The 23,247-nt window shown below is 40.6% G+C and overlaps 1 protein-coding gene and 1 long non-coding RNA gene across 13 annotated transcripts in view; one reads left to right on the forward strand and one right to left on the reverse strand.

Annotated features, from left to right (window-relative positions):
* The window catches only part of LOC132389065 (centrosomal protein of 128 kDa), a 611,990-nt gene that overhangs the window by 106,492 nt on the left and 482,251 nt on the right, over positions 1-23,247 (forward strand). For all 10 annotated transcript variants that reach the window (XM_059961488.1, XM_059961481.1, XM_059961513.1 and 7 more), the window contains 2 exons: positions 533-607; positions 17,074-17,200. In XM_059961488.1, coding sequence (XP_059817471.1) covers positions 533-607; positions 17,074-17,200 — 202 coding nt within the window. The remainder of the gene's footprint in view (positions 1-532; positions 608-17,073; positions 17,201-23,247) is intronic.
* LOC132389117 (uncharacterized) overlaps positions 12,269-23,247 on the reverse strand; it is a 42,533-nt gene continuing 31,554 nt past the window's right edge. For 2 of the 3 annotated variants that reach the window (XR_009510426.1, XR_009510423.1), the window contains one exon: positions 13,219-15,497. This is a non-coding gene — a long non-coding RNA (uncharacterized LOC132389117). The other variant, XR_009510427.1, reaches the window with a different exon arrangement.

Genomic DNA, 23,247 nt, shown 5'->3' on the forward strand with positions numbered 1-23,247 from the left:
TCCATACCTGAACAAGAATAAGCTGAAAAAGCTAAAGAAACCTCTTATCTGCAGTCCGAAATGCACAAATACCACTAAATCTTGGGGAGCATGGTAGTGTAGCAGCTAGCTATTATGACGCCAGTAACCCATGTTCATTTTCTGCTGCTGTAATAAAGAGCAGTCCATTTTCCTCCCACATTCCAAAGATGTACAGGTTGGTGAGTTAATTGGCCTCATGGGTGTAGTTCAGCGACATGGGCTCATTGGGCAGGAGGGATTGTTACTGTGCTGTATCTCTAAATAAATAAATCTGTGGTCTGAGTACAATTACCCGGAACTTACCACTGAGGGCAGTGACTGTAAGGAAGACAGATTAGGTATATGTTTCTGAGCGACGTGCGGTAGTGTTTGCAGCATAGTAGTTCCATCTGTAGAACATAGAAAAGTGCAGCACAGTACAGGCCCTTTGGCCCATGATGTGCCGACCTTTAAACCTACTGTAAGATTCAGTTGGCTTGAATGCTGATTTTTATTTTTTGTACTGTTTAAGATCGAGCAAGAGCTCAGCCGCACACGACGGAAATTAGACCAATCAGAAGGAAGTCGGGAAATACTGGCTAGTCAGGTGAGTAATGCTCAGTTCCACACTAAGTGATGACTGAGCTGAAAGTGTCTTTTGTTTATTCTCTTGTGCTCTTGAGCAACACACAAAATGCTAGAGGAACTCAACTCAGTTGAATCTCTTTCGAACTTTGAATATAGAGTCTTGGCGCACTACAACATAGAGGTCTTTGGCTCACCTTGTCTATGCTGATCTGTTATCCTACCTTTTCCTTTTCACCTATGTACCTGGACCATAACCCTCTATACCACTCCCATCCATATACTTATTCAACCTTCTCTTAACTGTTGCATTTGAACCTATATCCACCAGTTCCCTTGGGAGCTCATTCCATAATTACAGCACCCTCTGAGTGAAGAAGTTCACCCTCAACTTCCCTTTCACCCTTAACCTATGACCTCTAGTTCCAGTCTCTTGAAAATTAGCCCTCAAAATAATGGTGGAGTGTGAAGATGGACATTATAAAGAGGAAAGGGACAGTCTGGTAGGGCTGATAGATGTTCCAAGGACTGCTTCATGGGTGTGGTAGAGTTGGGATTAGCAGGCAAGTGGTTAATAGATGAAAGTAGGCTGGGTTAAAACAGCAGTTGGAGGGCAGTGGGGGAAGGGAGGGTGAAGGTAATGGCAGAATCTGGAGGGTGATAAATAGATACACAGAGGCATCCAGTTCTGGAATCTGATTAGTAAAGCAGGTGATAATGGGAATTACTAAGGAGTGATGCAGGGCGGATGAAATGAGATGGGAGAGGAGATCCAGGTGGTGAAATGTATGGATGGAGACAGAAGGAGGAGAGGGAGTGGGGATAAGGGTTGGGGGACTGGGACAAAAATGGGTAATGGATGGCTATATGGGGTGTCTGTAAGGAAACAATAATGTGCTGCACAATGATTGGAAAGAGCAAAAGAGGGACGGAAAGAGGAGACACACACATATGGAGGAGGTAAGATTTATCTGAAACTGTAAAGTAATAAAATTGTACTTGATGAAAGGGAAAGCCTTATAACATCACCACAATATAAAATCAGCAATCCTGGAAACTGAGAAAATTTCCAAATTTCAGAATTCATCAAAGGAGGACAAGCTAATTACTCATTACCAATTAAAGTGGGTCCAACACGCCACCAAATTCCTATCTATTGCTTGCCCTGAACATCCAGAATTTTGGGAGGGTTTAAACTAATTTAGCAGGGAGATGATAACCGGTGTGATAGGGCTGAGGATGGGGTAGTTGGTATACGTGTAGCTGCAATGTGTTGTGAATATGTTAGGAATGACTGGCAGATGATAGGGCAAAATTGCAGTCAATGGGATGAGTTGAAGTGTAACATGGGGGCAAAATTGAAAAGGGTGACGAATACAGAACTGAAGGTGTTATATTTGAATGCACATATATGGAATAAGATAGATGACCTTGTAGTGCATTTATAGATTATGAGCATCACTGAGTCATGGCTGAAAGAAGATCATTGTTAGGAGCTTAAAGTCCAAGGATACACCTTGTATTGAAAGGACAGGCAGGTAGGCAGAGGGTGTGGGGAGGCTCTGGTGGTAAAAAATAAAATCGAGTCCTTAGAAAGAGGTGACATAGAATTGGAAGATGTAGAATCCTTGTAGGTTAAGTTAAGAAACTACAAGGGTAAAAAGACCCTGATGAGAGTTATATATAGGCCTCTGGGGTACAAATTTCAAAATGAGATAGAAAAGCCATATAAATAGGATAATGTGATGACAGTCATGGGGGATTTTAATATCTAGGTAGATTGGGAAAATCAGGTAGGTGCTGGATCTCAAGAGATGGAATTTCAAGAATGGCTACAAGATGGCTTTTCGGAGCAGCTTGTGGCTGAGCCTACGAGGGAAGAGGCAGTTCTGGATTGGGTGCTGGGTAATGAGCCAGATTTGATTAAGGAGCTTAAACTCATTTACTAAAATACATAAGAGACCTGGGTGTCATTGTACATCAGTCATTGAAGGTGGGCATGCAGGTATAGCAGGTGGTGAAAAAGGCAAATGGTATGTTGGCATTCATAGCAAAAGGATTTGAGTACAGGAGCAGGGAGGTTCTACTACAGTTGTACAAGGCGTTGGTGAGACCGCACCTAGAGTATTATGTGCAGTTTTGGTCCCCTAATCTGAGGAAAGACTTTCTTGCCATAGAGGGTTCACCAGATTGATTCCTGGGATGGCAGGACTTTCATATGAAGAAAGACTGGATCAACTAGGCTTATACTCACTGGAATTTAGTAGATTGAGGGGGATCTTATTGAAATGTATAAAATTCTAAAGGGATTGGACAGGCTAGATGCAGAAAGATTGTTTCCGATCTTGGGGAAGTCCAGAATGAGGGGTCACAGTTTAAGGATATAGGGGAAGCCTTTTAGGACCGAGATGAGGAAAAACTTCTTCACACAGAGAGCGGTGAATCTGTGGAATTCTCTGCCACAGGAAATAGTTGAGGCCGGTTCATTGGCTATATTTAAGAGGAAGTTAGATTTGACCCTTGTGGCTAAAGGGATCAGGGGGTATGGAGAGAAGGCAGGTACAGGGTTCTGAGTTGGATGATCAGCCATGATCATACTGAATGGCGGTGCAGGCTCGAAGGGCCAAATAGCCTACTCCTGCACCTATTTTCTATGTTTCTATAAGCTTACCTGAGCTTTGAGAAATAATTACTCAGCTAAAACCAACCACTTGTGTCTTTGATCCTATTCCTACAGACTTTTTAAAAGGCATTTCTGACATGCTTTTTGACAGTGCACTGGACGTAGTTAATCGCTAGTTTCTGGAATTTTTCCAGATTCCTTAAAAACCGCAATAGTTAAGCCCCTGCTTAAGAAAAATAATCTAGACTGCTCTGTTTTGGAAAATTTTGGAACTATTTCCAACTGTCTTTTCTAGGTAAAATTTTAGAAAAACTGTTGTTTTACAATAAAGGATTACTGGAATAAACATTCTATTCTTGACAAGCATCTATCAGATTTTAGATCAAATCATAGTATAGAAACTGCATTGCTTAAGTAGTTAATGACTTGTAGCTTAATGCCGATGCAGGTAACTTATCAGTTCCTGTTCTCTTGTATTTGAGTGCAGCATTTGATAGCATTGATCAGAACAGTCTCATAAACTGCCTTAGTCAATGGATAGATCTTTTTGGTACTGCCTTAAGCTGGTTTCAATCTTGTATAAGTGGAAGAAAATTCTTTGTTAGCTGTAGTGATTGTAGGACCAAAATCCATGATATTGTGTTTGGTGTGCTGCAAGGATCAATTCTTGGCCTGTCGTTGTTCTCAATCTACCCGTTCCCATTAGGTTAGATTACTTCAAATCACGAGCTGAATTACCACAGCTATGTAGATGACACAATTGTATTTGCCTGTTATGCCAGATGACCATGAGGCTCTAAACTCTCTGGTCTAATGTCTTACCATCATTACAAAATTGAAGAGTTTGAATTTCCTGAAACTAAATAAGAAAAAGCAGAAATTTTGTTTACTGGTGGAAGTAAGAAAAGAGTGTGAATCTTAGAAATAAACTTGATCATCTGGCCTTATAAATCAAGCCAGAAGTAAAGAATTTAGATGTTATTGACTGAGCTAAATTAAGAAATCACATATTAACCACATTATTAAGACTATTCTTTCACTTAAGGAACCTTGCAAGAGTTTGATTTCTTATAATGTCTTAAGATGCGGAACAAGTGATGCACGCTTTTGGTTTTAGCCGATTAGACTACTGTAATGCCACATTTTTCAGGACTGCCTAAGACAGATGTATATCAACTGCAGCTTGTTCAAAATTCTCTGCTCCCTCTATACCCATGACTGTATGGCTAAGTATAGCTCAAATTCCATCTACAAATTTACTGATGATACAACCATTGTTGGTAGAATCTCAGATGAAGATGAGAGGGCACGAGTGAGATATACCAGCTAGTTGAGTGGTATCACAGCAATGACCTTGTACTTGATGTCAGTAAGATCAAAGAGCTGATTGTGGACTTCAGGAAGGGTAAGATGAAGGAACATGAACCAATCCTCATAGAGGGATCAGAAGGGAAGAGAGTGAGCAATTTAAAGTTCCTGAGTGTCAAGATCTCTTGGGATCTAACCTGGTCCCAATACATCGATGCAGCTATAAAGAAGGGAAGACAGTGGCTATATCTCATTATGAGTCTGAAGAGATTTGGCTGGGGAGCTACTGCACAGAACTGAAAGAAGCTACAGAATGTTTTAAAATTAGTCAGCTCTAGCTTGGGTACTAGCATATGTAGTACCAAAACATCTTTAAGGAACAGTGCCTCAGAAAGGTGCTCTCCATTATTAAAGATCCCTATCACCCAGGGCATGCCCTCTTCTCATTGTTACTGTGAGAAAGGAGGTACAGAAGCCTGATGGCACACACTAAGTGGTTCAGAAACAGCTTCTGCTCTGCTTTATGATTCGTAAATCGACATTAAACCCAAGAATGCTACCTTACTTTTAAAAAATATATTATTTCTGTTTTTGTACTATTTTTAATCTATTCAATATACATGTATACTTACTGTAACTGATTAATTCATTTTGTCCTTTAGGATCAATATTAAACTCCTCTTAATTGTATATAAGACTCTGAATAATCTAGCTCTTCCATATATATTGGAGTGTCTATCCTCTTACATTACTAATGACTATCCACAAATACTGGTTTGCTTAGTTTTCTTAGAGCCAAGCACATAGGAACTGGTGATATAGCCTTTTGCCCTTATGCACCAAAGACCTGGAATATATTACTGACTGAGATACGCCAGGCTAGTATTGTAGAGCATTTCAGCATACTTCTAAAGCCTACTCTTTTAATTTGGCGTATGTATAGGATTACTTAATGCCTGTTGATGTTGATTACATTTATGTAAATTTGGTATATTCGGTAACATTTTATTCTATATAATGTTTGTCTTTACTTATGGTATTTAATATTGTCTCATAATTTTATGAGTATATTGATGTATCTTTACAATCTTTGTAAAGCACTTTGAGTCTGCAACTTAATGTATAAAAGGTGCCATATAAATAAAGTTGTTATTATTGTATTTTTATTTTTTCTCAGCTCAAGCTGGTAAAACCTGAGGTACAGGCATAGACAAGCACGCTCATTCCTCAATTGCAAGGAGCTTTTGGACTATTTTAGTGGTGTTTAGTATTGTGGCTTTCTGGAGATTTACATAAATACTGCTGTGAAAGCCTAATTATGCAAAGCTATTGTTTAGTGAATTTGGGGTGATATCAGTTGTACATATTGCGATTTGGACAATGCATACCCACTTCAGGTTACACAGTCTTTCAATTTCCTCTTCTAATTCAGCATATTTCTGTTTTTCACTTACTGATTTCTTTATGTTTTGTGTGTTTGGAATGGTTATATCTATTAAGTAAGTTGTTCCTTCTTGTTTATCCTGTAATGTATTCAGATGGTTATTATGGATTGTTCTATCTGTAATAATGACTTGGTTGTAATAAAATGTGTAGGAGTTTGACTCTAAAACTGAGCCAGGCTTGTACTTATAGTAAGGTATGGTTCCTTTTATGAATTTGTGTTTTAAAGCAAGGTTTTGATGAATAATGTTTGTCACTTGATTGTGCTTGTGTAGGTAATCAGATTGGGTTAAACTGCTGCAAGATCCTGTAATGTGTTGGATTGTACCTGGTTTCTGTATGTATTTTCTGCATTTATTATCTTGTCTTTTATTATGTATTTTTGATACTTTTTTGTGTTAGCCACCTGTCCCTTTGTTTCTGGGAAGAGGTCTCCAATTCTGAGCTAGGCATTTGACATTTCCTTGTCAACATTTAGACTGCTCAGATCATGTGGATTTCTTCCATTATTAATATATCCATAATAATAATTTTTATTACCAATAATAATAAACTGAAGGATGAATTAATAATAACAATAATAATAATTATTAATTCAGTCTACAGTTTGAGAGGGAAAAGCTGAAGTCAAATGTATCGGTATTACATTGGAGTAAAGGGAATTGCAGAGTCATGAGAGAGGAGCCAAAGTTGATTGAAAGGGTACACTAGCAAGGATGATGGCAAAACAGCAAAGGCTGGAGTTTCTGGGCGCAATTCAAAAGATGCAAGATAGATACATCCCAAAGATGAAGAAGTATTCTAAAGGGAGGATGATGCAATCGTGTCTGACACAGGAAGTCAAAGACAGCATAGAAGCAAAAGAGAGAGCATACAATATTCCAAAAATTAGTGGGAAGGTAAGTGATTGAGAGGCTTTTAAAAACCGATAGAAGGCAACTAAAAAGCCATAAGGAGCGAGGAGATAAAATATGAAGAAAATCTAGCCAATAATGTCGGAGGCTACCAAAAGTTTTTTCAGATATATAAAGAGTAAAAGAGAGACATGAGTGGATTTCGGACCACTGGAAAATGATGCTGGAGAGGTAGTAATGGAAGACAAAGAAATGGTGGACAAACTTAATAACTATTTTGCGCCAGTTTTCAGAGTGGAAAACACTAGCTATATGCCAGATATTCGAGAGTGTCAGAGAGCAGAAGTGAATGTAGTTGCTATTTCTAGAAGGTGCTTTGGAAGCTGAAAAGTCTGAATGTAGATAAGTCACCTGGATCAAATGGACCACATCTCAGAGTTCTGAAAGAGATAGCTGAAGAGATTGTGGAGGCATTAGTAGTGATATTTCAAGAATTGCTACATTCTGGAATGGTTCCTCAAGACTGGAAAATTGAAAGTGTTGCTCCACTCTTAAACAAGAGAGGAAGGCAGAAGAAAGCAAATCATAGGCTAGTTCGCCTCACTTCAGTGGTTGGAAAGATGTTGGAATCCACTATTAAGGATACTTGGAAACATATGTTAAAATAGGCCAAAGTTAGTGTGGTTTCCTTAAAGGGAAATCTTGCCTGATAAATATATTGGAATTATTTGAGGAAGTAACAGGCAGAGTAGACAAAGGAGAGTAAATGAGTGTTGTTTACTGGAATTTTCAGAAGGCCTTTAACAAGGTGCTGCAAATGAGGCTGCTTAACAATATAAGAGCCCATGGGTATTACAGGAAAGATACTAGCATAGATGGAACATTGGCTGACTGGTGGGAGGCAAAGAATGGGAATAAAGGGTCCTTCCCTGGTTAGCTGGCAGTAACTAGTGGTGTGCCTTGGGGGTTGGTGTTAAGGCCATTTCTTTTCATATTGTATATCAGTGATTTAGGTGACATGATTGATGGCTTTGTGGCAAAGTTTGTGGATGATACAAAAATAGGCAGAGAGACATGTAGTGTTCAGGAAGCTGGGAGTCTGCTGAAGTTCTAAAACAGACTGTGAGATTGGGCAAAGAAGTGTCAGATGGAATATGGTGTAAGGAAGTGTATGGTCATGCACTTTGGTGGAATGAATAATGATGTATACTATTTTCTAAATGGGAAGAAAATTTAAAAAAAAAACCGAGGTGCAAAGGGTCTTGGAAATCCTAGTGCAGCATTCCCTAAAAGTTAATTTGCAGATTGAGTTAGTGGTAAGGAAGATGAAAGCAATGTTGGTATTCATTTTGAGATGATTAGAATATAAAAACAAGGATGTAATGCTGAGGATTAATGCTGGATATAGTTCTGCCCCTATGTCTTATGGTGTTCTGGACATGCATCCTAGGATCACAAGAGATAGAAGCAGAATGGCCATTTGGCCCATCGATTCTGCACGCTTTAAAAGGGAGAACACAACTATAGTTGTGAAAATCCCTGCTGCACCTGCTGGCCCTGTGATCTCCGTCTCAGAGGCTGATGTTAAACTGTCTTTAAAGAGAGTGAACCCTCGCAAGGCAGAAGGTCCTGATGGAGTACTTGGTAATGCTCTGATAACCTGTGCCAACCAACTAGTGACAGTATTCAAGGACATTTTCAACCTCTCACTGCTACAGGTGAAAGTTCCTACTTGCTTCAAAAAGGCAACAATTATACCAGTGCCTAAGAAGAATAATATGGACTGCCTTAATGACTATTGCCCGGTAGCACTCACATCGACAGAGATGAAATGCTTTGAGAGTTGGTCATGACTAGACTGAACTCCTGCCTCAGCAAGGACGTGGACCTGTTGCAGTTTGCCTATTGTCACAATAGGTCAACAGCAGATCCTCCTCAACTTTGTTCTAAAGGGATATCCCTCTTTTCTAAGGCTGTGCCCCACTATATGAAGCTCCCTCTCCACATCCACTCTATCTAGGCCTTTAACATCAGTGAATATAGGCCCAGAGCCGTCAAACACTCCTCAGATGTTAACTCTTTCATTCTAGGAATCATCGTCATGGACCTCCTCTGGACCCTCTCCAATGCCAGCTCTTCTTTTTCTTAGATAAGAGATCCAAAACTGCTCACAATACTTGGTGTTTTTTTTCTTTTTTCCCCTTCTTCCTTCCTCCTCTCCTCTTAACATGCTGTCTATGGTGACAGCTCTATATAATACAAATGTGTAGGAGAGGACACCTTTCAGGTGAAAAGTTAAACTGAGGACACATTTGCCTGTAGTCCAATTTGATCTTTTAGCATCAATTTTAAAATAAAGTTTTCAGAGCAGACAACCATTGAGCTTCAAGCAGCATTGTTTAGTTGCTAACAGCTGTGCACAAATGAACTCTGGTGTCTGATGTTGCTGACAGAATGATTGCTCCATTGCATCAGTAACATTTATCACCATATTCAAAATTACTTGATTAATTAAAATTCATTCCACAGTCATGGTGACATTGAGCTCATGACCCTTGTTTTATTTGTATAGAATTAGTAATATCTTTCAAGGTATATTGTGTACCCATTAAAAATCAGGATTAATGTGTGAAGTGTCTGTTCTTGTTACAATGGATTCCACTACATTGCTGGAGAAGTCATCTGGGATCTTAAAGCATTCTCTGCAGTAGCATTCTTAGTGTTTCAAAATCAGAATAAAATTTAGATTTATCATCATTGACAATGTCATGAAATTTGTTGTTTTGAGGCAACAGTACAGCGCAACACATAAAAATAGACCCTCATGGGTGGCTCACCCAGAAGTTTAAGATGCATGGCATCAATGATGAATTAACCATTTGGATTCATAATTGGCTTGCCTATAGAGGACAGAATGTAGTCACTGAAGGGATTTATTCTAGCTGGAGTTCTGTGATCAGTGAGGTTCTGCAGGGATTTGTACTGAGACTTCTGTGTTTGTAATGTATATAAATGACCTGGATGAAAATATAGATGGGTGTAGATAATACTAAGATTAGAGGTGTTATTAGCATAGATTACTGGGAAAGAATGCAGTGGGATATAGATCAGTTGCACATATGGACAGAGAAATGACAGATGGAATTTAACACAGCCAAATGTGAAGTGTTGCACTTTGATAGGTCAAATATATATAAATATACAATGTTATGTGCAAGGTACTTCTGGTGTCAATGAGTGGATCTTGGGGTTCAGGTTCATAGCTCCCTGAAACTGGCTGCACAGGTTGATGTGATGGTTAAAAAGGCATATGGCATGCTTGCCTTTATTAGCTGAGGCATTGAGTTCAAAAATCAGGCGGTTATGTTGTAGCTGTATAAAACTCTAGTTAGAGATATATAATTTATTTATCCCAAAATAAATTATTGTGTCACAGTAGCATTGCAAGTGCACAGGTATAAATATTAGAAGAGAAGTAGAAAGAATAAAAAATAAATGACCACAAACAGTCTTAACAGGAGGGACTCATCACTTCCTTGGCTATAGATTGACATTATAGAGCTTAATGGCTGAGGGTAAGAATGACCTCATATAGTGCTCTTTGGAGCAACATAGCTGTTTTATTCTATTACTAAAGTGCTCCTCTGTTTAGCCAAGATGGCATGCAGAGGTGAAAAACATTATCCAGAATTGCCAGGATTTTTTGTAGTGTCCATTGTTCTACCACATCCTCCAGTGTGTCCAGTTAGACTCCTATAACAGAGCCAGCCTTTCTAATCAGTTTATTGAACCTGTTGGTATCACCTGTGTTGATGCCATTGCCCTAGCACACCACTCCAAAGAAGATTCTAATGGTGACAACAGACTGGTAGAACTTGTGAAGGAGAGGCCTGCACAATCCAAAGGATGTCAGTCTCCTCAGGAAGTAGAGGCAACTCAGGCCCTATTACTTAGCCTCTGTTTTGTTGCTCCACTGAAGTCTGTCATCCAGATGCACCCCCAGGTATTTGGTCGCATCTAGAGTATTAGTTACAGTTCTGGTCACTCCATTATAGAGAGGGTGCAAAAGAGGTTTACCAGGATGTTGTCTGAATTAGAGGGCATGTACTATAATGAGATATTGGATAAACTTAAGTTCTTTTCTCTTGGGTGGCAGAGGCTGAGGGGAGATCTGATAGATGTATATGAGATTATAGGGGGCATAGGTAGAGTAGACAGACTCTTTTTTTCCCCCAGGGTTGAAATGTCTAATACCAGAGGACATGCATTTAAGGTGAGAGGGGGGTAAATTCAAAGGAAATGTGGGGGCAAGATTTTTACACAGAGTGGTGGGTGCCTGGAATGCACTGTTGAGGGTCGTCTTAGAGGCAGATAATACGGATTAGGATCTTTTAAGAAATGTTTAGATAGGCACATGAATGTGAGGAAAATGGAAGGATATGGACATTGTGTAGGTAGATGGGATTAGTTTAGTTGGCCTTTTGATTACTGTTTTATTTGGTTTGGCATGACATTGTGGACCAAAGCATCTGTTCTTGTGCTTTACTGTTCCATGTTCTTTGTTTAAAATTACAAGTTATAATAAGAAATAAAAAAAGTACTGCCTAAAGAGAGCAAAATAGTGAGGTAGCATTCAGTGGTTTATGGATTATTCAGAAATCTGCTGGTGGAGGGAAAGAAGCTTTTCCTAAAATGAGTTTCATCCTTCTGTACCTCCTTCCTGATAGTCGTACTGAGAAGAGAGCATGTCCTTGATGATGGATGCCGTATCTATCAGTGAGGGCTTGTACCATTTTCCTTTTTATTTTTGGATTTTGTGTATGCCTGGCTCTGCTACAGATCCGTGAGCTGAGACATACTGATTCTAGCTGTTGAATGATGTTAAGCATAAACTTGCTGTACAAATATACTGCTGAAAAGGCTTGGCCATCTGCTGACTGGGATTGGGAATGACAACTATCAAAGCTGATTTTGACATAAATCTCTATTGCCTTGCACTTCAGAGAGAAGAGATGAGGGTGGATCTTTGATAAGTGATTTTTTTTCTCCCAGTTAACTATTTTTAAATATTCATTTTCTTGATCAAGGTATTACTGGCAAAATTCACACTCACCTCCACACCCCTTTCCAGAAAGTGGTGTGTACAGCCCAGTCCTTGCAGGAAAAGTCCTCCCCAATATTGAGTGAATCTATAAGGAGCCACTGGAAAGCAGAAGCATTATCAAGGATCTCCACCATACTACCATTGGGCAGGAGGTAAGGGATCCTTAGGCCACGCACCACTAGATTCAGGAACAGTTATTACCCAACAATGATCAGGCTCCTTGAACCATCATGGATAACTTCACTCACCTCAGCACTGAACTGATTCCACAACTGAGAGACACACTTTCAAGAACTGAATCTCACGTTCTCATTATTATTTATTAATATTAATTTGCATATTTGTCTTTGTTTACACATTAGTTGCTCATCAATCTTTATGTATAATTTGTCATAAATCTGGATCCGGAAGAAGATGGCACCAGCAAACAGCATGACCAGGACAAAATCCTTCAGATGATTCACAAAACTATTTCTTTCATTTCTTTTACGTCATTTTCTTTCAAATGCGTTTTGCTACTTTTGGAGCCTATGATCTACATTTTGGTGTTATTTTTTTGAGGTTATTAAGTGATCTGGCACTTTGCTGTTTCGGTGGGTGTTCTGTAAAGTGTGCAGCTCCAAGACCAAGAGCCTGGAGATGGCGTGCAAGCCTAAGATTGACTCCATTTCTTGCTGATTAAAGTGTTGTGGAAGATTGAAATCAGTTCAGAAGGTGACAGTGTACTCATCACTGTCCACCAGTCTGTTGCTCGCAACTGCTGGAGGAAGGTGTCTGGGTGCGACGATCTCTCTCTCCCTCTCACTTGTTGCTTCTGGAAGAAGATTTCTTAATTCCGATGGTCTCTCTCTCCCTCGATGCTGCTGGAGAAACCATGTCTTTGGCATGGTTTAATTGATGGGCTTTGTGGATTGGACTCTAGTTCACTTTTTGATGTGTTCCTGGTTTCTGGCTGCTCCTTTATTTGTTGCTATTTTGGGTAATCTTGAATCGGTTTGGCCTTCGGATAACAAACGCTCAGCTGAACTGAATATGCCTGGACTCTTTTAATCTTGTGTTTCATACTTCGTGTTTATTGCTTGTTTTTTTTTTGTTGCTGTTTGTGCGATTGTTCTTTTTTGTGCATGGAGGGACTGAGTTGATGTTTTTCTTTGAGCAGGTTCCATGGTTTCTTTGTTTAGTGGCTGTCTGTGCAGAAGATGAATCTCAGGGTTGTATACTGCATACATACTTTCATAATAAATGCACTTTGAATCTTTGAAATTCTTTTGTATTTAGTTTTCCTGTAAATGCCTGGAAAAAATTGAATCATAAGGTAGTATATGGTGACGTGTACATATTTAGATAATATATTTACTTTGACTTTACTATGAAAGTCCAAATTTTAGATCATTGTGGAAATATTGTTTGAAAAGCAAAGAAAAAACTCCAGAATGTGGAGAATTGAAATAACAGCAGAAAATTCTGGATATACTCCACATAAGGCAGCTCCTGTAGAGGAGAAACAGAGTGAATGTTCTGCACCATTAGACACAGAACGAGGAGAAGTTAGAACTGAACATGTTATACATATTCATGAACTATTTCTCTGGTACGTTCTGCCAATAATTACAATTTGTTACACGGTTTGAAGTTGAGAACAAGAAAAAACACATAGGATTTTCCAAGCACAATATTGTCCACAGTTTTTAAATTTAAAGCTCGTATTTGGCATAGTCTGTGGTACAGTCAGGTTCTTGTGGCTTTGGTGATTTAGACTCTCAGGTACTTCAGTATCTGAAATAGGCAGGTTAATTTCAAGAGTCATGCAAAATGTTGGAGGAACTCAGCACACCAGGCAGCATCTGTGGATAAGTGTAAAGTTGACATTTTGGGCCGAGGCCCTTTAGCAAGACTGGTGAAAAAAGAATGAGGAGTCGGAGTTAGAAAGTGGGGGAAGAGGAGGGAAAAACACAAGGTGAAATGAAGAACTGGCAAGTTGATTTGTGAAAGAGATACAGGGCTCGAGAAGGGGGCACCTGACAGGAGAGGACAGAAGGCCATTGAAGAAAGTGCTTCAGCTTCCTGGAAATTTCAATCAGCAAATCTGACCTGTACCTCATGCATGATTTATTTTAATAGATATGGCATGGTTGGTAACAGGTACCTTCAGTCATTAACACCCAGGTGATCAATTCACCGACTAGCCTGTATGTCTTTGAAATGTGGGAGGAAACTGGAACACATGGAGGAAACCTACATAGTCATGAGGGAGAACACACAAGCTCCTTATAGGCAGTGCTGGAACTGAGCCCCAGTCGCTGGTACTATAAGTGTTATATTAACTTCTATACTAACGTGTTCCCCTGATCTACATTCTCTCATCCCATAACTTTCCCAAATATCATCCCTACATTTCTTAAGGCCTGAAGTTGTCTCCTTGAACTTTACTTGCCTTAAGATATTTCTTAAAACATTACTCTTTGATTAAACTATACTGATTTCTGCCTAATTAGCTCGATGGCAGCTTTTGTCTAATAACACTCTAATGAAGTGCTTTGAGAAACTTTGCACTATCCGATCAAAGTAATATGAAGGAAGAAAAAAATAAAAGAAAACTGAAATCAGTCATCAGGGACACCCACCATTTAGACCATGCCCTGTTCTCAATACTATCATCGAGAAGAAGGTATAGGAGCCTTAGGTCCCACCACCAAACTCAGAAACAATTATTACCCTCCACCATCAGATTCCTGAAACTAGCGTGGGCAACTTCACTCACTCACCTCAACTCTGAACTGAATCCACAATCTGCACTCACTTTCAAGGATTCTGTAACTCATGTTCTCAGTATTAGTTATTTATGCAGTTTGTCTTTTGCACATTGGTAGTTTAAGTTTTTGTTTATGTATATTGTTCGATGGTTCAATTTAATGTCAGAAAATGTAGACAGTACAGAACCTGAAATACTTACATTTTGCAGAAATCCACAAAACAGAGAGAGAGAAAAACCAAAAATGAATAACAGAAAAACGTTAGAACCCCAAAACTCCCACTTGTCCCAGCAAAAAGCATTAGTCCGCTCCACCACCCAGCAAGCCCCAGGAGACCATGATTTATAGACCATCAAAGACTGCTTTCCATCCCATCATGTCGACATCTCAACAGGCCCTCTCTCTCACTAATGAGGGAGAGAGAAATATCCTGCCACAGCGAGAGGGGAGGCTAACAGCTCACTGTTTTGATGTTACGATCTGCACTGTTGCATATTTTGAGTTCTCCTGACTCTAGAACCAGCAGACTCTCTCTATACCATGGAAAGAGAGAATGAAAGAGGGGAAGAGAGAGAGAGATCACTCAAGTGCAGAGGCTTCTGACAGTCACAGCCACTGCTTTGATGTTTTGATTTCCTGCGACGCTTCAGTTGGTGACATCGACAGGGGATCGGGTCGTCCATAAGGTCCACACAGGTCCACACCCCAAAGTTGCAAGTCTTCCAAGCCGCTCCTGGAGATCCTGAAACGCAGGTCACTTGATGAGTTCTGAAGAATGTAGTTTGAGCGCAGCTGTAGATAATGGACTCTGACTGGACCCCAGCCACCTTGAAAAGGGAAAAAAATGATGGTTTAACCTTTTTTGAGGATGAACTCAAAGAAGTCGCCCAGGTCCACTAAAACCTCCAGTGCCAACTTTAGCTCCTCCCACTTGTTTTCATAAATTTTATTGTATTTCTTTATTTTCCTATAAATGCCTGCAAGAAAATGAATTTCAAGGTTGTATATGGTAACGTATTGTGGTGAACTATGTGCCTGTCTGGACACGCCCCCTGCTGACTGCTGCTGTGGCTCCTCCCACAGGCCCCTGTATAAAGGCGATCTGAGGCCTGATGCTCGGCCTCAGTCTCCAGGACATAGTATGATGGACACTCACTCCTGGTTCCTTCTTCCAGTCAATAAAAGCCGATATCTCGCCTTACGTCTCAGTGTGAGTTATTGATGGTGCATCACGTATATAAATTGTACTTAGAAAATAAACTTATTTGGACCTCATTTGTGTCTCTGTATTTTCTGTTTACTTCAGATTTCCAGTCCAAACGAAGTGCCTTGACTCAAATGTGAAATGCCTATTCCCTTTTCCAGGTGCTGTCTGGCCCACTGAGTACCCCCAACAATTCATTTTGTTTCTTCCTCTCCCTTTTGACTAATGACTTCAGTAGCATTTATTGTAATGTTATGACTACTTCCTGAAGAAAAAATGTCATAGTAATTTTCTTCTTCCTTGATGTATCATACTGCCAGAGTTTCAGCCTCCAGGTCAATAACTTTGCCCATTTCCATCCACTGCTACTGCCTGACCTGCTAAATTCCTCCAGCAATTTTTTTTTAATGTGGCTGTTTTATTTAGTTAATCTAATCATAATCAGAATCAGGTTTAATATCACTGGCATATGTCGCGAAATTTGTTGTTCTGCGGCAGAAGTACATTGCAAAACATAAAAAACTGTAAATTGGAGTAAGTCTATGTATTAAAAAGTTAAATGAAATAAATAGTGCAAAAAAAGAAACAAAATAGTAGTGAAATAGTGTCCATTCAGAAATCTGTTGGCAGAGGGAAAGAAGCTATCCCCAAATCATTGAGTAGGTGCCTTCAGGCTCCTGTACCTCCTCCCTGCTGATAGTAATAAGACGAGGGCATCTAAATGAATGCTTTAATCTAAAACCACCTTGGCGTGTCAGTATGTTTCAGCGATCAAATCACTGCAATGTTTCATTCTATATTAGGGTACAGTTACCTCCACCAGTGTAAAGAGAAACTGTGGATGCTGGAAATTAATCTAATTATTGTTTCTCTCTCCCCAGATGCTGCCTGGCTTGCTAAAAATTTCCAGTTTTTTCTAACTGCCTGCTGCAAGCCTTTGTTTGAATCTTGATTTGCTGTCTGATGTTTTCTGTTGTACTGACAAGTATATTCATAATTGTTTCTGAAAGACTGCCAGATAATATTTTTTTTATTTTGCTGTTGTCTATTATTCAAGATAGTAAAGTTTTCTGGCAATTTTTTATTTAATTCTGGGCACGTTTACTATTTAACACGGAAAAGACTTGCATGTTGAAAAGATGTGAAATGCAAAAACGGTAATGCTCTACTGATCCACTGAGTCTTATCTGTGAATTTAGATAGATGATTTGCGCGATCAACTGTTGAAGACTGAACAGGAACGAGTAACTTTGCAGCACAGCCTCTTGCAATCACAGCAGAAAGGTTATCGTGAAACAGATGAGGATGACAGACTGACTCAAGCAGGTGAGTTATGCAACATAGAACTGCACAGCTCAGTACAAGTCCTTTGGTTCACAGTGTTGTTGTCAGTCCTATAACCTACTCTATTGACCTAACCCTTCACTCCCAAATAGCCCTATGTTTTTTTTATCAACAGTGTACCTTTCTAAGAGTTTCTTAAATACCCTTAATGTACCTACCGCTATTCCTGGCAGCATGTTCCATGCACCTACCATTCTCTGTGTAAAAAAAAAACAAAAAACTATCTCTGTTGTTCCCCTTCTACTTTTGTTCAATCACCTTAAAATGATGCCCCTTGTGTTAGCCATTTCTGCCCTGGGAATAAGTCTCTGGCTATTGACTCGATTGGGTTTAAACTAGACTTGCAGGGTGATGGGAATCAGAGTGCCAGAGTAGATGGTGGAGAGTGTGTGATAACAGATTTATTAAGACCTCAGACAAAGAAAGGAATCAAAAGGTTAAGCATGGTGCGACTAATGCCGTGTGTTGCGTATATTTCAATGTAAGAAGTATTTAGGAAGGCAGATGAGCTCAGGGCATGGATCAATGCATGGAATTACAATATTGTAGCCATTAGTGAGACTGCAACCTTGTCACCCTATATAAGAACAAAGGGGACAGAAACGACTCTAACAACTGCAGGAGAATCTCCTTGCTGAGGATCATTGGGAAGGTCTTTTTTTAAATTTTTTTTTAATTAGTTTTTCAAAACATTTTACAAATTAAAAACCCCAAATCCCAATGAGGAACATTAAAACAGTGCAAAATTAAGCATACAATAACAATATGCTACAAAGGAAGAGAATTAAGCAAAAAAAAACACCTAAATTAAAGACAAGTAAGCTTAGTGTCCTCCCCAAGCCCCACAACACAGGAAAAAACAACAACAACTCCAGATCAACCACAACACAATATAGAGAGAATGTCAGGACAGCCAAGCTCCCAGACTGTGAATACCCTCAGCAACAGAGGATAATAATGCCTTCTACCAGAAAAAAAAAGGAGCTGAAAGCAAGGGACCAAAAAGAAAAAAAAACCCTAGTCAAGAGGAAGGTTATGAAAGTACTCGATAAAAGGTCCCCAGACCTTATGGAACTTTAGATCTGAATTGAGAACTGAATAATGAATTTTTTCGAGGTCCAAACAGGCCATGATGTCGTTAAGCCATTGAGCATGAGTGGGTGGGGCAGCATCTCTCCATCTGAGGAGGATCAAGCGTCTAGCCAGAAGAGGGGCAAAGGATAATATTCGGCATTTGGTTGGACCCAGACATAAATCTGTCTCGCCCCAAAAACCGAACAGAGCAATTAAGGGGTTTGGTTCTAGGTGCTGATTCAGAATACACGATAACGTAGTGAAGACATCTTTCTAGAATTTCTCCAAGCTAGGACAGAACCAGTACATATGGATGAGAGAGGCCACGTCCCTCTTGCATTTATCACAGAGCAGACTAACGCTAGGGTAGAATCGAGATAGTTTAGATTTAGACATATGGGCTCTATGAACAATCTTAAACTGTAAAAGGCAGTGGCGAGCACAAAGAGAGGTTGAGTTAACCGATTTGAGAACTGAATCCCAGCTCTCCTCAAGTAAGGAGATATTTAAATCCTGCTCCCAGGCCATTTTGATTTTATCCATGGGGGCCCGTTGTAAGGCCGCTAGTTTATCTCGGATGATTGATATTAAGCCTTTACCTAGTGGATTCATGGAAAGAAATAGGTCCATAGCATTTTTCGCAGGCATTTCAGGGAAATTAGGAATTAAAGGAGCAATAAAGTGTCGGATTTGGAGATATCTGAAAAAATGAGCATTGGGCAGATTGAACTTAACAGAGAGCTGCTGAAAAGAAGCGAAGCGATTATTAATGAAAAGATCTTCAAAATGTCTAATGCCCTTCCTATACCAAACCTGGAATGCTGAATCGTATGTAGTAGGTCAAAAAAGGTGATTATGAGCAATAAGGCTGGAAACGGAAAACCCCTGGAAACCATAGCATTTCCTGATCTGAGCCCATATACGCAAAGTGTGTCTAACAAGAGGATTAGCTATTGATCTGGGCACACTACTAGGGAGTGCAGAGCCAAGAAGTGCAGAGATAGATAATTCTTCAGCTCCATCGCCACCCAGTTAGGGCACTCGGGTTGGCCATGGAAGAAAGACCAGAAGGTAGCACAACGTATATTAGCTATAAACGAAAGTTAGGTAAAGCCATGCCACCCTCTTTTTTAGATTTTTGGAGATGGATTTTATTAATTCTAGAGCGCTTATTCTGCCACAGATACGACAAAATAATAGAGTCTAAGGAATCAAAAAAAGATTTAGGAATAAAAATTGGGATAGATTGAAATAGGTATAAAAATTTGGGGAGAACATACATTTTAACAACATTAATACGACCGACCAAAGACATAGATAGAGGTGACCATTGTACCAGACTCTGTTTTATAGCATATGAAAGGTTGGCAAAGTTTTCACGAAAGAGATCTTTAAACTTCCTTGTGACTGTAATTCCAAGATAAGTAAATTGATTATGGACTACTTTAAAAGGGAGATCATGAAATGTTAGTTCTTGTGCTTCTTTCATTGGGAAGGTCTTGCCAAGTGGTTCTGAATAGACTGCAGAAAATAGCCGAAAGGCTATATCCTGAGTCCAGTGCGGTTTCAGGTCAACACGCTCCACAATCAACATGATCTTCTCCCTTCGACAGCTACAAGAGAAATGCAGACAGCAAAGATAATCACTGTGTGTTGCTTTCATTGACCTCACAAAGGTCTTCGACCTTGTGAGCAGAGACAGCTTGTTCAAAATCCTTGCCAAGATTGGTTGTCCCCCGAGGCTCCTCAGGATAGTTCAGTCATTCCACACAGACATGAACGGTGTCGTTCAGTTTGACAGCTCTCCTTCGGAGGCCTTCAACATCCGCAGCGGTGTGAAGCAGGCCTGTGTGGTTGCCCCCACCCTGTTGGGCATCTTCTTCGCAGTCATGCTGAAGCATGCCTTTGGATCCACACCAGACCAGATGGGAGGCTGTTCAGTCTGTCCTGGCTGAGGGCGAAAACCAAGGTTCGTGAAGTACTCATCAGGGAGATGTTGTTTGCAGACGATGCGGCACTGGCACCACGCTCTGAAGAGCAACTGCAACGCCTTGTGGACAGCTTCTCAAGAGCCTGTTAGGACTTCAGCTTGACCATCAGCCTGAAGAAGACAAACGTGTTGGGCCAAGGTGTTGAGCACCCCCCTGCCATTACCATCAACAACTACAAGCTGGAGGTAGTTCACGAGTTTATATACCTTGGCTCCACCATCATGGACAGTCTCTCCCTAGACCCTGAGATCAACAGACGGATTGGACGAGCAGCCTCAACATTCGCCAGGCTGACAAAGAGAGTCTGGGAGAACAGAAAGCTGACGATGCACACCAACGTTTCAGTCTACAGGGCCTGCGTCCTCAGCACACTGCTTTATGGCAGTGAGACCTGGAGCCTCTACTCCAGACAAAGAACTGCATCTCAGTGCCTTCCACCTTCGCAGCCTGAGACAGATCTTGGACATCAAGTGGACTGGCCGAATCATCAACAATGAGGTCCTGGCCCGTGCCCAGATATCCAGCCTCTTCACCCTGCTCCAACAGCGCTGTCTTTGCTGGCTGGGCCACGTATGCCACATGTCAGACGGGAGGATCCGGAAGACCTGCTGTACGAGGAACTGGCCTCTGGCAAGAGAGCACAAGGGCAGCCCCATCTTCGTTTCGTAAGAGACATGAAGTCACTGAACATGAATGTCGAGAGGTGGGAGGACATTGCAAGCGACCGCTCTCACTGGAAGCTGGAACTACGCGGAGGTCTAAAAAGAGGAGAAGAGAAGCTGAGGTGACAGAAAAAACAGCACCAAGACAACACTAGAGGACAGCGCCTTCAAGTGCAGTCGCTGTGGTTGAGACTGTCACTCCCGTGCGGGCCTCTACAGCCACAACAGACACTGCTTTATCAATGCAGACTGAAGCAAGGCTTTCCAGGTGCAGATCCATGGTCTCGCAAGACTAATGGTTGCCTCTTTCTCTCTCTAGTGAGCCTTGGTTGTAGGAAGGGCTGGGCTGGCTGCTCAGTGTTCTGGGATTCACTGTTTTAGATGTGACAGGGTGGGATGGACTAAAGAGGTGGTATTACTAGTCAGGGAAAATGTCATGGCAGTAGTCAGTCAGGATAGACTGGAGAATGCATCTAATGAGGCTTTATGGGTGGAACTAAGGAATAAGGTACAGTATGACCACATTAATGGGGCTATATTATAGACCACCCAACAGTCTGCGGTATTCAGAGGAACACATTTTTAGAGAGATCACAGATTGTTGCAAGAATCGTAAGTTTTGACTTCTCACATTTGACTGGGATTCCCATACTGTAAGATTACAAGAAGGGATAGATTGTCAAATGTGTTCAGGAAAGTTTCCTTAATCGGTACGTAGAAGTTCCATTGAGAGAGTGTGCAATAGTTGATTTCCTGAGACAAGGCAGGTGACAGATGGTTTGTTCAGGGGAATACTTTGCATCTAGTGATCATACTGCCATTAGTTTCAAAGTAAGTATGGAAGAAGATGGGCCTGGTTCACAAATTGAGATTCTAAATTGGAGAAAGGCCAATTTTGATGGTATCAGAAAGGATCTGGCAAGTGTGGATTAGGACCGGTGGTTTTCTGTTAAAGGTGTATTTGGTAAGTGAGAGGCATTTTAAAGGGAAATTTTGATAGTACAAAACTTGTCAGAAAAAAAAGTTAGGATAATGGGTTTAGGGAGTCTTGGTTTTCAAGAGATTGAAGTCCTGGTTAAGAAAAAAAAGGAGTTGCTATAATGTATAGCTGGTTGGAACAAATAAGGTAGTTATGGAATATAAAAAAGCAAGAGAACACTTCTAGCATACAGGAGAGGAATGACAATTTGGCTGAGTGGTGTAATAATAACAACCTCTCACTTGATGTCAATAAGACCAAGGCACTGATTGTGGACTTAAGGAGAGGGAAACCAGAGGTCCATGAGTCAGTAGTCATTGGAGGATCAGAGGTGGAGAGGGTCAGTAACTTCAAGTTCCTGGGTGTCACTATCTCAGAGGACCTGTCCTGGGCCCATCATATAAATGTAATTGCAAAGAAAGCACGATAGCGCCTCTATTTCCTCAGGAGTCTGCGGAGATTTGGCATGTCATCAAAAACCTTGGCAAACTTCTAGAGATGTATGGTGGAAAGTGTACTGACTGGCTGCATTATGGCCTGGTATGGGAGCACCAATGCCTTTGAGTGGAACAACCTGCAAAAAGTAGTGGATTCACAAATAAGAGATGCTGGAGTCCTGTTGAAGGGTTTCAGCCTGAAATGCCGACTGTACTTTTCTTCTATAGATGCTGCCTGGCATGTCGAGTTCCTCCAGCATTTTGTGTGTGTAATGGAGTCAGCCCAGTACATCATGAGTAAAACCATCCCAACCGTTGATCACATCTACATAAAATATTGTTGTAGAAAAGTAGCATCAATCATCAAAGATCCTCACCACCAAGGCCATGCTCTTTTCTTGCTGATGCCATCAGGTAGAAAGTACAAGAGCCTCAGGACTTGCACCACCAGGTTTAAGAACAGTTACTACCCCTCAACCATCAGACCCTTGAACAAAGGGGATAGCTACACTCATCCTATTTCTAGTGTTCCCACAACTGATGGTCTCACTTTAAGGACTCGTCATCTTGTTATTTCATGCTCATTATTTATTGCTATTTATTTATATCTGCATTTGTGCAGGTTGTTGTCCACTGACTTGTTTACAGTTACTGTTCTATAGATTTGCTGAGCATGCCCGCAGAAAAAGAATCTCAGGGTTGTATGTGGTGACATGTATGCACTCTGATAATAAGTTGCACTTTGAACTTTAGAACACAAATAAAGAAATGAGAAGTGCTAAAAGAAGGCATGAGGTTACTATAGCAGACAAGGTGAAGGAGAATCCTAAATTGATTCCACAGATACTGTATATTCTGGACCATAAGCCAACTCCCCCCCCCCCCC

Source organism: Hypanus sabinus, chromosome 2 (genome assembly GCF_030144855.1).
Source record: "Hypanus sabinus isolate sHypSab1 chromosome 2, sHypSab1.hap1, whole genome shotgun sequence".
NCBI lineage: Eukaryota > Metazoa > Chordata > Chondrichthyes > Myliobatiformes > Dasyatidae > Hypanus > Hypanus sabinus.